The sequence below is a fragment of the Ursus maritimus genome, unplaced genomic scaffold (genome assembly GCF_017311325.1).
Source record: "Ursus maritimus isolate PB19 unplaced genomic scaffold, ASM1731132v1 scaffold_35, whole genome shotgun sequence".
Lineage (NCBI taxonomy): Eukaryota > Metazoa > Chordata > Mammalia > Carnivora > Ursidae > Ursus > Ursus maritimus.
In genome coordinates this window covers 5295725-5313415 of record NW_024426119.1, presented here as the reverse complement: position 1 = coordinate 5313415, position 17691 = coordinate 5295725, and the positions used below count along the sequence as shown (strand labels likewise).

The 17691-nt window shown below is 36.1% G+C and overlaps 1 protein-coding gene across 1 annotated transcript in view; it reads right to left on the bottom strand.

Moving 5' to 3' along the window:
* Positions 1 to 17691, bottom strand: part of FAM98B (family with sequence similarity 98 member B) — a 35352-nt gene continuing 17661 nt past the window's right edge. Inside the window, exons 5-8 of the mRNA XM_008702263.2 lie at positions 17294 to 17374; positions 16591 to 16707; positions 3897 to 4064; positions 1 to 1821 (exon numbers count right to left, since the gene is read on the bottom strand). Coding sequence (XP_008700485.2) covers positions 1417 to 1821; positions 3897 to 4064; positions 16591 to 16707; positions 17294 to 17374 — 771 coding nt within the window. The 3' untranslated portion in view covers positions 1 to 1416. The remainder of the gene's footprint in view (positions 1822 to 3896; positions 4065 to 16590; positions 16708 to 17293; positions 17375 to 17691) is intronic.

The window sequence follows — 17691 nt, the reverse complement described above, 5'->3', positions numbered from 1 at the left end:
TTTAACTTTTCAAGTTTTAACATTGTTTAGTTTTCACTACAGGGTTTATTGTAAAGCAAAACAAAACAACAACAATGAAACTGCCAAATATCAAATACCATGTGTCCACTGGTAATCAGCTTTCTATCTGTTGAGTTTGCTAGTTCACAGAAAATTGTTACGCACAGGTGTCAAACAAGAGCCCATACTGGGATACACACTTTACAGTGGGAATGAAAAAATGTGACTATCTTATCTGTCTATACTAAGAGAAGAAAGCATTACTGGGCCCACTTCTTAAACCATTCCCAACAAGCCCTCAATAAATGGCACTTGTACTTAGGTCTTTATGAAACAGTCTGAGAAGAGTGCAAGTGTCACATTCCTCACTTGACAAATGAGGACAAATCAATCCTTGAGAGCTATGGTCATTTCAGCCCATAGCACCCCTGGGCTAGTGCCATGATTCAAATTCACAACTCTTGATCTCTAAACCTTTACCTACTCCAACCACCAAACCACATGTAACCGTTCCCTAACCCTGTTTCCGAAATCGAGCTATGAATCAGAATTTCCAAGGGATGCCCTGATCCTACCTCTGATGGACTGAAACTGGCAATTACTGCCCTAATCCTGAGCAATACAGCTCAGCCTCCCTTTTTATATTCAAACACCTATGGTGACTGCACAGATGAAGAGACCAGTTTATATGAATATTTTTTACATCACCATGTAAAATTATTACTTGTCCTCATCCCTTTAGAGTAATTCTGACCTCAGTCTTTAACTTTGCTTTGTTAAACAAAACCACAGATTTCAAATCCACCTGGAAAATAAATCAAATACACATAGCAAAAAGTAAGCTTGAGCTTCAATTAATGGAACTTTAACAGAATCCTGGTCAGAAGAATCGCTGCCTTTAAAAGAACAAACAACTCATGACAACTGCCTACTGAACCATCAGATCAGTCCCTTTCCCTATTTCATAAAGTATAATCATCAAATACAAAACAGGCCACAGGAATACAGATGAGGCAACAGTCTATATTCCTTACCATTACAAGTCGGGTAATTTATGTGTTTCAAACCTGAATAAAATACAGGTAACAATCTAAATTCAATCATGACAATAAAATACTTTCCATTTTCCAAGTTTAGATGGTAATAAATATTTACATTTTTAAAAATAATTTTTGCTCATTTTTTGTTTTTTAAAAAGACATGCTCAAGGGTATACAGAATATGGAAAAATCATCACTTTGTCTAAGAGATCAAATGGTAGTATAAAACAATGCTTTTACAGATTAACCCAATTCAAGAATGGTATCAGGGAATCTAACATGGTGTTTACTTCAAAGATGACATTCAAGTATGTTATTTAGAACACTACACCTAATGTCTCTGCCAAGAAGTAAGCACTGCTAATTTTGGTAGTTTTTAATATCTTCTATATCCACCACCACCTCCTCCATATGGATCTCCATAACCTCTTCCACCATAGCCCCCTCTTCCACCATAGCCCCCTCCTCTTCCACCGTAATCTCCCCTCCCCCCATAATCTCCTCTGCCTTGGAAACCTCCTCCTCTACCACCCCCTCCCCCGCTTCCTCCCCACCCTCCTCCTCCACCCCCTCCTCCTCCTCCACCACCTCCCCAACCTCCCCCACCTCCCCAGCCACCTCTTCCACCCCCACCCCCTCCTCGGCCACCCCCACCCCCTCCACCACCCCAACCACCCCTTCCGCCGCCTTCTTGTCTCTTTTGCCAAGGGGGCATTTCAGGGGGTGGTGGTTCGATTTCATTCGGCCGTCCTCCTCTGTCAGGCACCCTTCCCATCAGCACCTGTGTGAAGAAACATGGTCCTTCAGTTTCTAATATTTTAGAAGTTACATTTACATAAAGGATTCAAGTGATATTGAACTTAACTGTTCTAATAAAGAAACGGAAGCCAAATATTTAAGGACATGAAAGCATCAGACATGCAGCACGAATTATTACTGAAAATATAAATGCGATATATGACAAACTCCTTACAGTGTGGATTATGTTTAAACAATCTGGGGAACGTTACTGAAACTTAAGGGCTTCTTAATTTTCTCGTTCAAATTTGTTTCAAAATTCTGGAACAAATGCAGTACCCACTATACTAAAATATTTTTAGCAAACATTTTCAATATACATAAATTATATACCCTATATTCATTAACTTCATTATCTATTTATACAACTCTGGACTTTCCACTGCCATTCATTGGGTCATGGATTATCCAATAAAAAACTATATTCCCAAGCACGTGTTATTTTAAAAGTATGAAGTATATATGGTAACATGTGAATTTAATGAGATGTTAGAGATGAAGAGGACTATAATCCAAGGTATCCCTCTAGAGATACAAGGATTTGCAATGAACTATTCCTTTCTTATGAAACTTAAGCTCATTAACTTTCAATGATGACACTAGTTACTATATTATCAGAGAAAATGAAGTCTTGATAGGCTCTCCTAACCATGCTTCACAATACTTAAAGGATAAGCCAGGGAAGAGTGCAGTTTAAGTCCCCAGCCTTCTGTAGAAAGGAGCTAATTTATATGTCCATAAATACAGACAGTGCTGAGGGAGGAAGCTACCGAGACTAGCTTCCTGCTCATCTCTTTCCGGAAAGAAGGTAAAACCGTAACTGCTTCAACCAAAATGACCTACAAATCAGTTGTGTTCTAGTTCCATTGATCCTCTACTCAAAACCATGTTTTAGTCATTTATATCATAAATTAAAGACAAAAAGTACAACATCCTTACTGTGGGGCAATGTTCGAAGAATGCAAACATTCTCTTAAAGTCACCAATTATGTCCTAATTACCAAAAGCAAAAAATAGGTTTTCTTGTTATTTTCACTGGTCTCTCCACCAAACAAACATGCTGTGTTGGTGGCCACTTGGGGACACTTCTCCAAGAACGGAGAAGACTGCCTTCAAATAGATTATAAATTATAAACTTAGAAAAGACACGGGCAATGCTGCTTAAAGTAAAACTCTTAATCCCATAAAACTAAATCATAACCAGATATAAGACACTAAGTAACATATTTAAAGACAGAATACTTTCAAAAGATAGAGGAGGCTGATCTAAAATAGAAGAGGGAGGAACAAACACTGGTGACTAACTTAGCAATAATTTACAAGCTGACTTTATATACAACCATCTCTCTAGCAAGATACACCGTATCAAGGACACTTTTTTCACCGAGTAACAGTGTTTTAAAATTGCCCAAATCCCTTCTGACTTTTTGCTCTTTTGTAATAAAGTTTGCCATAAAGTGCTCTCAATATAAAGTACGTGCCAGTCAAAATGACAAATCTAGATTACTGCCATTGCTGCTGTTGTGAAAGATTCAATCACTTTGAGCTTGCTTAAAAGCAATGTTGGAGAAATGGAACTATACTCTTAATCAGAAAACGGAACCTCCAAAAGATTCAGTAACCTGCCCAAGGTGACTCCTCTATGTAAATGATAAGAGCTAGGATACGAATCCAGATCCGTAGGTCTCCAAAACATGTACTCTTCCTTTATACCAAGGTTATAAGGAACCTGTCACTACCTGAAACAACTACTACAGATTTTTACTGACAAAAATATATAATTCTTGGAAAGGAGGCAAATAATTCTGGCTAAAGCTACTGATAAAATCAATTCTTAATTCCTCTAATTCAAATAAAACTGTTTGATTTATGAATATAAAAATTCAAATGAACAAGCACACACAAAACATAACTAAGCCTGGATGAACTGAAATACGTTCGCCACTCTCTGTTCTAGGAGTCTACCAGGGTGTAAGAGAAAAATGGACTGAAATCTGTAAAAACATCAAACGAGGATATTATAAATTCATTCTCCACCGTACTGAAAGAAAAACCAACCTTATTAATGGCACATGCTGTCTTCTCTCGGCTGGAGCCGCTACTCGTTCTGATGATCTTGGACAGATCTTCACGAGCAGCAAGTAGATGTGCCAGTGTGATCGTTGTCTTGGGTGATAAAGCATAACGCTTAGGCTGATAAATTCTTGCTATGTCATCTGTTTTTACCTAAATAACAAAAGGTAGGGGGGAAAAGAAGCCAAAGAACATTTCAATGAAAGAACAATGGCAACCATCATCTTCAGAAAGAGAAAAGAGATAACGCACAAGCAAAGAAACAGAAAAGAGCAAAACATGGAAGAAGAGAGACCAACAGATGCCAAAAGAATACATAACTACCAATAAAAAGTCATTAAAAAATAACACAAAAAAGATTCTATCAATATTAGCTAACAACAAAATACCCAAAAAAATCTTTAACCAAAAACACATACAGGACCTTTAAGAAGGAAACACTAGTAAAGCTTATAAACACAAAAAGAAAACTTGAATGAATCGAGAGAAATGCCAAGTTTCTGGATAGGGACATTGAGTATTGTCCTTTTTCCCCCAAATTATCTTATAGATTTATTGTAATACTACTGGAATGGTTTTTGGAGGATTGGGGGGGGGAGGTAATCTAAAGTTAATCCAGAAGCTAAATATGTAAATACAACTAAAAGAATTTTGAAAAAGAATAGTTCTATCAGATATTAATATGCAATACGAAATCATCATCACTGTTTTAACAGTTAACATTCCTTGAGTACTTATTAAATGTGCCAGGATACTGTCCACTTAATAGTCATTTCTTTAATCCTTACAACATCCTTTTAGAGTGGCTGCTTTTATTATCCCCTTTTGCAGATAGAAAAAGAAATGAGACCTGGAAAGCTTAAACAGTTTCCCCAAAATACACAGAGTCCCAGTTTTGCTTACATACTAATAAAGGTTCTAGTTGACCCCCAGGCAAAGGTACAGATAACAACATACTATCCTACCTCAGTCTAATTAAATGGAACTTGGGGGAAAAAACAGACTGATGAAACAAAACAGGCAATTAAAATTCAGAGCTTCGTAAATATATGAATGCAATAAATAAGAGAAGAGACATCAAAGATCAGTGACAAATGGGGGGTGGGAAGTAAAAAAAAAAATCAGTAAAAAAGGGATAGATTAATTTTTAAATGGTGTTGGAATGAACTGCTATTTATATAAAAAAGAGGAACAATAATAAGGCATACCATATAACAAAGAGAATTCCAAATACAATAAAGAATTCGTTGTTTAAGGTTTTATTTTAAATTGAAAACCTTTAGTATAAAGATTAAAATTTCTATACAACAACATAAAATAAAAAAAAAAACTGGTGACAATATTTTCAACAAAGCAACTAGCTAACTTCCTTAATATATAAAAAACTCAATCAAAAGGAAAAAGGGAAGATCCTAAGGGGAAAAAAGCAAGATGCAAAAAGAAATTTCGAAACAAAAGGAAATTCAAATGACTAACAAGCTTATGGAAAAAAGCTGAACTTCACCAATAATGAAAACATACAATTTAAAACAATTTAGTCTTTTTTAATCATCAAGTTAGCAATAAAACTGTTAATATTCTAAATATTAAAAAAGCTAAAGTGAGGACAAAATTTTATTTACCCTACTGACAGGAGTTTAAATTCATAAAAACTTTCCAGAAAACAATTTGGCCATGGGAATTAAGACCGTTAAGAGTCACAACTTTTGACACAGTAAATTTCCACTTAGGAATCCACCATAAGAATATAGTTGCAATTCACAAATAAAAATTATATACATTAATATTCCTAGTAGTGGTTAATACAGGAAAAAATGTCTAAAATAAGAAATTATGCATTATATGATAAAATATAATGCGGCCATAACAAGGACACTGAAAGGAAGTACTGCTACATTCAGCAACAATGCATAAACCTTGAAAGCATTATGCTAAGCTGCCAGACATAAAAGCCACATACTGTATGATTCCACTTATATGAACTGTCAGAATAGGTAAATCCAAAAAGACAGAAGCAGAGCATAGTAGTAGCTGTCAGGGAAGAGAGACAGGGAATATTGGGAATGACTGCTAATGGGTACATGTTTCTTTTTAGGGTGATGGAAATGTTCTGGAACTAGACATTAGTAATGGTTACAAAAATATAGTGAATATAATAAAAACCACAGAACTATATACTTTAAGATGGTGATTTTTATCACAAAAAAATTAATTAGAAATTAATTTTAAAAAGAATATTAAAATAAAACTTTCAGAGTATGGGACAATGATCACAATACAATCAGTGAAAAAAGCAAACTATAAAATTATACACAGTCTTAGCTCAATACTAGCAAAATAATGAAGAAATCAGATTAACCATACTAACAAACATAATCTGTCCGAAGGGCAACTCTAGAGAATGCACCAAAACATTAAAAAAATTTATACATATTGTTTTGTCAAGAAACTCCATTTTAGGAATATATTATGGACATGAACAGAAATTCAGCTGCTGAGCATTTCATTAAAGGGTCAGATAAAATCAAAGAAAACCTTAATAACAATAGAATATACTTATATGATAAAATATTCTGCAAAGAGTTTAAACGCTGTAGAACAGTATTTTATGAGTCATTCAACAATCTCAGACACATGAAATGGGGGGAAATGATAATGATATATTAAATTTAACAAGAAAACTCAGGGTACAATTGCATGTATTCATATAATTAATTGAAAAGGATCAACTGAAAGGACAAAACTGACCTAAAAACAGCCTAAGAAAAAGAATTTTTAGAAATCATCCAGACTAAGGAATAAAGAACAAAAAGACAACCTCTTTGACCTAAAACATGATTAAAAAAAAAAAAGAAAAGACAAGACCAAGTTGAGAAGATAAATAACAAGGTATTTCCTAAAGGCATATTTCTCAAAGTCCCCCAGTTAAAGGCTAGGAAAGAGTTAACATGTCCATGGTGTTTTAAATGGTGTTGGAAAGAACTGCTGCTCCAAATGTTTAACGAAAACAACATATTAAAACTCATTTTGGATTTCTGTGTAAATTTAAGGTCAATAGCAAAAACACCCTAAGTTAGTATGTTAAGACACTTTCAATGCACTACATTTCACAATTTTCCTTATATTCTCAAATTCCTTTTTCCCGTTAAAATTCTATCAGGTTAAGGGGCACCTGGGTGGCTCAGTCAGTTAAGCGTCCACCTTTGGCTCAGATCATGATCTTGGGGGTCCTGGGATCAAGCCCCGCATCGGGCTCCTGGCTCAGCAGGGAGTCTGCTTCTCCCTCTTCCTCTGCTCTTCCACCCCACCCACATTCATGTGCACACACTCTCTCTCGCTCGCTCTCAAATAATCTTTAAAAAAAAATTCTATCAGATTAAACATAAACCAACGCTATTAAGTTTCCAGAAGTCAATAAAAATTGATATCTTCCATACATCTGAACTTTATTCCATTTCTTGAGGTCCCCAATCATGTCATCTACTTCTTGGTAACTCACAGCTCTTAGAGTATGTAGGTTTCTCACATACAACAGTCACTCCAGTGACATGGACACACACACACACCTCTGGAGTTATCCTGGTACACACGGAGAATATAAACAGGCTTACCCCATCTGAGAAGCTGATTAGGTACTGTGGATACAGAGATATTCTAAAACTGTTCTATACCCGATCATACAGAGTACTGAAATGTTCATCCAGAACCAGGTACATCATAAAGCTTGACATATATGAGGTGCTGAATAAACGTTTACTGAAAGAGAATACATCATTGACAGGCTACAGCCCTGCCTTATAGCTATTCTATTACTATGCTACAAATTTTTCTCAGAGGAGGGTTCAGACAGTGGCATAAGAGGATCCCAAAAACTCCTCCCCTGGTCAAAACATATACACAGCTGCATGGAATAATTCCCTCCGAAAAAGCCCTGAAAACTGAAAGAATATAGCCTCCGCAGGGAGGAACTAAGAGGCAGCGTCAAGAGGAGCAGGAGTGGCAGAGACCTCCTCTCACCAAAGGGAAAAACCCACACCAGGCACAGCGATCCACAGCTGGGAAAGAATCTCAAAAACATGGAATTTCTCCCTGAGGAGTGAAGGGTTAGAGCTCAACACCAGGCACTCCAACCCTTAGATTCTGCACAAAAGAGATAAGCCCCCAACAAGTCAGACTTTGAAAACAAAGATTACATCCAGGAAAACCACAGAGCTACAGGGAACAGAAAACTTGTTCTTAAAGGGTTCACTGACCCCAAGACCCAGTGATAAAATACAGGTTGGAAAAGTACCCACACCACAGGTAAAGGCATCCACTCATTAGTCCTGGGGTACCTGCGAGAGAGGCAGGCAACTGCTGAGATACACTCTAGGGACAGAAACACTATCAGGTGACATTTTTGAGATCACATCCTACTTTGCTAGTGCTGATGCTTGCAGGTGCCATCTTGGAACTCTCAATCTAATCTGCTAATGCTGCTGGTGCTCCACTGAGAGCCTCACTCCCTGGCAGAGTCCCATAACAGGGAGGCATACACAGCTCACACAGAGAATGCCCCTTGAGCACAGGGCCCTGGTGATCAGGAGGGATTGCACTTCTGGACCCCCCAGGACATCTCCCACACAAAGCTACTCCTTTAAGACTGGGAGAGGTAGTTGATTTGCCTAATACATAGAAACAGAGAGTCAGACAAAATAAGGCAACAGAGAAATATATTCCAAATGAAAGAACAGAACAAAACCCAAAAAAGATCTTAATGAAATGGAAGTTATCTATCTGAAACAGTTCAAAGTAACGTGCATAAAGATATTCATCGAACTCAGGAAAAGCACGGGTGAAGTGAGAATTTCAACCATATAAGACAGTACCAATCACAGCTGAAACACACAATAAATGAAATAAAAAAGGCGGGAATCAAAAGCATATTAGATTATAATAAAGAAGAACCGAGAGTGACCTGGAAGACAAGGTAGTGGAAATCACCTGATCAGAACAACAAAAAGAAAAAAGAATTTTTAAAACTGAGGATAGTTTAAGGGACCTCCAAGACATCAAATGTACTAATATTCGCATAATAGGGGCCCCAGAGGAGAAAAGAGGAAAAAAGAGGCAAAAAACTTATTTGAAAAAATAATGGCTGCAAACTTCCCAAACGGGGGAACAAAATGGACATCCAGGTCCAGGAAGCAAGAAGAGTCCCAAACAAAGAGATCCATACCACAACACATTGATAAGTAAAATATTAAAAGTTAAAAATAAAGAGAATCTTAAAGACAAGAGAAAAAACAACTAGTTATATACAAGGAAACTCCCATAAATCTGTTAGCTGATTTTTTCAGCAAAAATCTTGCAGGCCAGAAGGGAGTGACATGATCTATTCAATGTACCGAAGGGAAAACTTACAATCAAGAATATCTGGCAGGGTTATCATTCAGAATTGACAGGGAGGTAAGAATTTCCCAGACAAGCAAAAGCTAATGGAGTTCATCAACACTAAACATTTCTTTTAAGAAATGTTAAAAGGATTCTTTAAGCAGAAATGAAAAGCCATGGCTAGAAATAATATATGAAAGAAAAAAAAATTGCACTGTTAAAGGCAATTATATAATAAAGGCAGTGGATCAACCACTTATAAAGCTAGTATGAAGGCTAAAAGACAAAAGTAGTAAAATCAACTATAACTACAGTAATTAATTAAGGGATACATAAAATAAAATGACATAATGTAAGATGCCAAAAACATACAATATTGGTGGGGGTGGGAAGTAAAAATGTAGTGCTTTTAGTATGCATTCATCAATTCATTCTAAGCGACCATCAACTTAAAAGAGACCATTATATACACAGGTTGTAATATATAAAACTCATAGTAACCACAACCAAAAACCTATGATACACAAAAAATAAAGCAAAGAGAAGCCAAACATAACACTATAGAAAGGCATCGAACTACAAGGAAAGAGAGCAAGGCAAGAAGACAAGACAGGGAAGAACTACAAAAATAACCCGAAAACAATTAACAAAATGGCAATTAAGTACACACATATCAATAATACTTTAAATGTTAATGAAATAAATTCTCCAGTCAAAACACACAGGATGGCTCAACAGATAAAAGAACAAGACCCATTATATGCTACCTACAAGAGACTCACTTCAGATCTAAAGATACTCACAGACTGAAGATAATGGAATAAAAAAGATATTACACTCAAATGTAAATGAAAAGAAAGCTGGATACCCATGCTTATATCAGACAAAACAGACTTTAAAAGACCAGGGGCGCCTGGGTGGCTCAGCCAGTTAAAGCATCTGCCTTCAGCTAAAGTCGTGATCCTGGGGTCCTGGGATTGAGCCCCCCATCGGGCTCCCTGCTTGGCAGGGAGCCTGCTTCTCCCTCAGCCACGCTCTTTCTCTCTCTCAAATATATAAATAATCTTAAAAACAAAAACAAAGACCATAACAAAAGGTAAACAGGGGTATTACATCATGAAAGGGGGGGGGCAATCCAACAAGAGGATTTAACATTTCTAAATATTTACGTACCCAACATAGGACCACTTAGATATATAAAGCAAATATTAACAGACATAAAAGGAGAAATCGAGAGCAATACAATAATAGTGGGGGACTTCAACACCCCACTTACAACTACAAATAGATCATCCAAACAGAAAAATCAACAAGGAAACATTGGCCTTAAACACATTAGACCAAATGGACTTAAAAAATATACGTAGAACATTCCATACAAAAGCAGCAGAACACACATTCTATTCAAAGGTATGTGGAACATTCCCCAGGACAGAACAGAGGTTAGGCCATAAAACAAGTATCAATAAATTTAAGAAGACTGAAATCATACCATGCATCTCTTCCAGCAACAGCGCCAAACTAGAAATCAAATACAAGAAGAAAACTGAAAAAAACAAACGTGTGGAAACCAAGCAACATGTATTAAACAACCATGAGTCAATGAAGAAATCAAAGATAAAATTAAAAAATACTAAGACAATGAAAATGGAAACACAACATTCCAAAATCTATGGGATACAAAAAAGGAGTTATAAGAGGGAAGTCCATAGCAATGCAGGCTTACCTCAAAAAACAAGAGAAACCTCAAATATTCTACACCTAAAGGAACTAGAAAAAGAACAACAAAGCCCAAAGTTAACGGAAGGAAATAAAGATCAGAACAGAAATAAATGCACTAGAGACTAAAAAAAAAAAAAGAGCAATGAAACAATGAACTGATTCTCTGAAGATAAACAAAATTGATAAACCTTTAGCCAGACTCATCTGGAAAAAAACAAAGAGCCCAAATAGAATTAGAAATAAAAGAGAAGTTATAATCAATAGTACCAAAATATGAAGTATCATAAAAGACTACTACTGAACAATTACATGCCAATAAATTGGACAACTTAGATGAAACTAATTCCTAGAAACATACAACCTTCCAAGACGGAACCATGAAGAAACAGAAAATATGAATACACTTATTAGCAGTGAAACTGAATCAGTCATCAAAACACTCCCAACAAAAAAAAGTCCAGGACCAGACAGTTTCACAGCCAAGTTCTACCAAACACTTAAAGAAGAATTAACAGCTATCCTTCTCAAATTATTCCATAAAACTGAAGAGGATGAAATGCTTCCATACTCATTTTTAAAGGCCACCCCTACCCTGAAACCAGACAAGGACACCAACAAAAATAAATTACAGGCCAATATCCCTGATAAACATAGACACAAAACTTCTCAACAAATGATTAGCAAAAGGAATTCAACAATACATTAAAATTACATAATTAAGTGGTATTTATTCTACAGATGCAGGATATTTAACATCTGCAAATCAAACGTGATATATCACATTAATGAAGGATAAAAATCATATGATCGATGATCTCAATAGATGCAGAAAAAACATATAACAAAATTCAACCTCCATTAATGATAAAAACTCTGAATAAAGTGGGTAACGTACCTGAACATAATAAAAGCCACATATGACAAACCCATTGTAAACATCACACTCAACAGTGAAAAGCTGGAAGGATGCCTATTCTTGCCACTGTTATTCAACACAGTACTGGAAGCCCTGGCCACAGGTATTAGGCAAGGGGAATAAAAAAGAAGGCTTCCAAACTGAAAAGAAGCAGAACTGTCATTATGTGTAGATGACATATTATATACAGAAAACCTAAGGACTCCAACAAAAAAACTATTAAAACCAATAAATGAATTCAGTAAAGTTGCAGGATACAAAATTAATATACGGAAATCTGTTGTTCCTATATACTAATAACAAACTATTTGAAAGAGTTATTAAGAAAATAATTCCATTTACAACTGCATAAAAACAAAACAAAACCTAGGAATAAATTTACCAAGGAGGGGAAAAGACCTATACAATGAAAATTACAAGACACTGATGAAAAACACTGAAGATAACACAAATAAATAGAAAGATGTACCATGCTCAAGGATTAGAAGAATTAATATTGTTAAAATATCCATACTACCCAAAGCAATCTACAGATTCAAAGCAAGCTCTATAAAAACACCAATGGCATTTTTCACAGAACCAAAATACTATGACTAAAATACTAAAATTCATATGTAAGAATAAAAGATACTGAATAGCAAAAGCAATTATGAGAAAGAACAAAGCTGGACATATCACACTCCCTGATTAGAAACTATACACAAGCTACAGACATCAAAACAGTACAGTACTAGCACAAACACCAGACACATAGATCACCTTATCACAACAGAGAGCCCAGAAATGAACCCATGCTCATATGGTCAATTAACATACAATAAAGGAGGCAAGACTATACAAGGGGGGAAAGGATGGTCCCTTCAATAAATGGTGCTAGGAAAACTGGACAGCTACATGCACAAGAATGAACCTGGACTACCTTCTGAAATCATACACAAAAATAAACTCAAAATGGATTAAAGACTTAAAATAAGAACTGAAACTATAAAATTCCTAGAAGAAAACAGTAAGCTATTGGGCATCAGTTTTAGCAGTATTTTTTTTTTGGATCTGTCTCCTCAGGCAAGGACAGCAAAAGCAAAAAAATAAACGAATGAGATGACATCAACCAAGAAAGCTTTTGCACAGAAAGGAAAACCAACAAAACAGTAACCTAATCAATGTGAGAAGGTATTTGCAAATGATGTTACTGATAAAAGTTTAACATCCAAAAGATGTTAGATATAAAGATATAAAGAACTCATACAACTCCTATCAAAAAAATTAGATTAAAAAATGGGCAGAGGACCTACATAGACATTTTTCCAAAGACATACAAACAGCCAATAGACACATAAAAAGATGCTCAACATTACTCATCATCAGGAAAATACAAATCAAAACCACAATGAGATACCACCTCACACCTCTCAGAATGCCTATTATCAAAAACACAAGAAATAACAAGTGTTGGCAAGGATATGGAGAAAAGGGAACCCTCGTGTGCTGTTGGTGGAAACATAAATGGTGCAGGCACTGTGGAAAACAGTACGGAGGGTCCTTAAAAAATTGAAAATAGGACTACCATACAATCCAGCAATACCATTCTTGGGTATTTACCCAAAGAAAACAAAAACACTAATTTGAAAAGATATATGCATCCCTATGTTCACTGTAGCATTACTTACAATAGCCAAGATATGGAAGCAACCTAATATCTCAGTGGACACGGACAGATGAATGGATACAAAAGATGTGGGGAGGTTGTCCGTGTATATACACACACATATACACAAATAATGGAACATTATTCAGCCATAAAAAAAATGAAGTCTTGCCGTTTGTAACAACCTAGATGGATCTAGAGGGTATAACGCTAAGTGAAATAAGCCACACAAAGAGAAATACCCGATGATTTCACTTAGATGTGAAATCAAAAAAGCAAACACAGAGCTTTTCAGTGTCTTGCTCTTAAATATGAACAACCACGAACCATCTTGCATTTGAAGAAAATCACCATAAGAAAGAAACTAAGAAAAACCAATAAAAAATAACCCTGGAGGAAACAGAGATAACTGAAGACAAAAAAAAATTTTTTTTTAATTTTTCACCTTTACTTAAGAAGATAATACATCCATAAAACAAGAAAAAAATATGAAAAAAGGAAAACTCAAAAACCAAAAAGACTCCCTGGAAAATAACTATGGCAGAAACAAAAATTCAATACCAAGAACAAAACAAAATTGAGGACATTTCTAAGAAAGTTTATCAAAAAAGGAAAAGAGATGGAAAATGAGAGAAAAAATAAAGCAACTTAAGTGGATCTACCCAGGATGTCCAAAATCTAACAAGAATTTCAGAAAGAGAAAACAAAAGGGAAGAAATTAATGAAGAAAAATATAAAGGCTAAGAGTCTGCTGATTCAAAGGTCCACTTAGTGTTCAGCACAGTAAATGGAAAAGACCCATATGAAATTTCAGAACTTATAATGAAATTTCAGAACTCCAAGGCTAGAGAAAAGAGCCCAAAAGCTTCCAAAGAAAAACAAAACGTCACCCAAAAGACATTGAATGACATCAGGTTTCTCACCAGCAACACCAAACATTAGCAAACAATGAAGCAATCAGTACTCTTAGGGGAAAATATTTTCAACCTAGATTTTTATATTTATTCACACTATCAATCAAATGTGGCAGAATAAACATATTTTCAGAACGGAAGGATTCAGAAAAATCACCTCCTATGTACCCTTTGTCAGGAAGGGTTTTTATTTTTTTAATTAATTATTTATTTTAAAGATTTTATTTATTTACTTGACAGAGAGAGACAGCCAGCGAGAGAGGGAACACAAGCAGGGGAGTGGGAGAGGAAGAAGCAGGTTCCTAGTGGAGGAGCCTGATGTGGGGCTCGATCCCATAACGCCAGGATCACGCCCTGAGCTGTAGGCAGACGCTTAACGACTGCGCCACCCAGGCGCCCCAGGAAGGGTTTTTATTTATGGATTTATTATAGCAAAATGAGAGAAGCAGCAATGAAAAAGGGGCCACAGGATCCAGGAAATAGTGGAGTAGCCAAGGATAGCCATGCAAAAAGCCCATGATGGCAACAGGAGAATACTACCTTTTGGGAGGGAAAGTATACAAAAAATGGAAAACTCATTAGAATACTTGATTTTAAAAAGTATATTCAGAAAGAAAAAAGCAGCAGCAGCATATAATAGAGAAATACAATGCAAGAAAAAACAAAATCCAATAGAAGGAAGATGACACCCAAAGATGTCCATATCCTATTCCCTGGAACCTGTGACTATGTTACCCTGCAGATGTAGATGTGATTAACTCAAGGATCTTTTTAGATGGAAAGATTATCCTGTATTATCCAAGTGGGCCCAGTATAATCATAGGAATACTTATTAGACAAAAGGCGATGTGACAATAGAAACAGGGCGAGAGAGAATGGAAGATCTTACACTACTGGCTTTGAAGATAAGAGGATGAAGTCAAGAGTCAAGGTACACAGGTGGCATATGGAAGCTAGGAAATACAAATGAAACAGATTCTCCCCTGAGGCATCTGGGAGGAATGCTAACTTAACCTTAAGTTAACCTTGCTAATACCTTCATTTTAGGACTTCTGATCTCCAGAACTGTAAGAGAATAAATGTTTATTATTTAAGCCACTAAGTGTATGCTAATTTGTTACAGCACCCATAGAAAACCAATACGAGACACCACATGGAGACAGAGACCACATAAAAACCAAGAGGACAACCAAAGCACCCCAGCAATCAGAACCCAGACCTATGAGACAACTATCCTGAATATTCCAGCCTAGTCCAAGCATGAATGAAGCTGCACAAGTGACCCCAGCTAATACAACGTGGGACAGAAGAACTGCCAGGCCAATACAAAAAATGTAATAATAATAGTGATGATGATGATGATGATGTGATGATACCTGAGAGTAAGAGGCACCAAACGTACCCTCTGACCTGAAACTAGCAAAGTAGACAACCCATATGAACCAATGATTTTCAGACACTGGACATCAAGGAGCCCAAAACAGTAATCCCTGAAACAGGGAAAGCAATGTGGTGAACCCTGTAATTGTCCCAGCTTATTGTCTGGAGAGTTTCTAGACTCTGATGCAGAGTGGAGCAGGGTACCCAGATGAAGCGTGGGTACAGATTAAAGGCATAAAATGGGAGGGATGGGAGACAGCTCTCTAGGACTATGTGAAGAGATTCATCATTTCGGAATGCCCCCTGCCCTCCAACCTCTTCAACTAGAACACAGCCCAGAGCCTTAGGACACTTTTAAGAAGACTTGTACTGGTATCAGTACTGCCTGTACTTATTCCAGTATTCTGCTTTCCTGACCAGTTGCTCATTCTATCTATCTCACTGTCTCATATGATGTCCTTTTCTTTATGCATATCATTGCATAAATCACAACATCTAGGAGTTTAAAATAAATGTGAAAGTTCTGGAGAGAAATTAAGATATCTGCAGACAGGAATTCAGAAAAGACTAGGATCATTATATAAGACCAGTAGTTGGCCTGGGCATGTGCTTCAGACGGGAATGGTAAGTGCAAATGTGGCAGTTACACAACAACAGACAAGACAGCGACAGCCTGAAGAGCTGTCAGAGAGTACCACCTACAGGACACAAATGGGAAAACAGTCTTACCTTTGCTCTATCAGACCAACCAAAGGACTGCACGGTCACATCTAACCGTTTCATTAGCATCCGCCGGCGGCACTCATATTCACAAGAAAGAGCATCATTGATTCTTTCCAGTTGTTCCTAAAGAATTCAGAAATAAAAATCATACACTTTACACTCTTTCTGGCAGAGTCCAGAAAAGAAATTTGAAAACTGTAGTCAATACTTCTTACTGATTCAAAATATATTGTACTTGGTGGCCACTTTCTGATCCCATGAGACTTTATGGTAAAATTTTTTACATAATAAAGAGTATCTGATAGAACATTTATGATATTCAGAAGACAGTAAATATATGAATTAAACTCTACATTGGGACAGTTTACCTCATCTTCAATCAAGCACGTTTAAGTAAAACATCTACTTGCTCAGTGGTCTGGACCAATAAGGAAAGAAAATACCCCAAATTTCTACCTTATTGACTTTGAGCTACTCTACTTTTCAAATCACAACTATGCTAACATATTGGGCGCTATACATACTCTTGGCCAGGTATTGTTAAAACTAATGAATTATCTGATTGAAGAAATGTTAGGACCTATTTCTCTAGGGTATCAATCCATTTTAATTCTCCAAAATAATAAACACACGCTACCCCCTGTAAAATTAGGTGTCCACTAATAAAATTAAGCCATATTCACTAATCTAATAAAGGGAGGGAATTTACCGCCTGTTCCAGATTTAAGTCAATTTTCAGCAGTGGTTTTCCCACATGATTTTTCTGGACTTTTGAGAGAATATCTTTCACCTAAAAGGAAATATAGAAGATTGTTTTAAATTAGGGATATACATTTTCACAATCTTATTCTTTCTTAAAATGTTTTGAATGCTAAAAAATAAATGAAATGTTAAAGTGAAATAATTGAAATTCACCTTCACAAACCAAGAAAGAATATCACCACAATGCAGAGTATCTTTTTTAAAGAAGCATTAGTTATATTAATTCAATATTCCAGAATTCCTTCTTTTCCAGAATAAGAAACAATATACACAGACAACTACAGAAGCAGCTACTAAAAGGTTTTACAATGAGACTCTGTATGGTCTTATGTGAAATAATTTTGG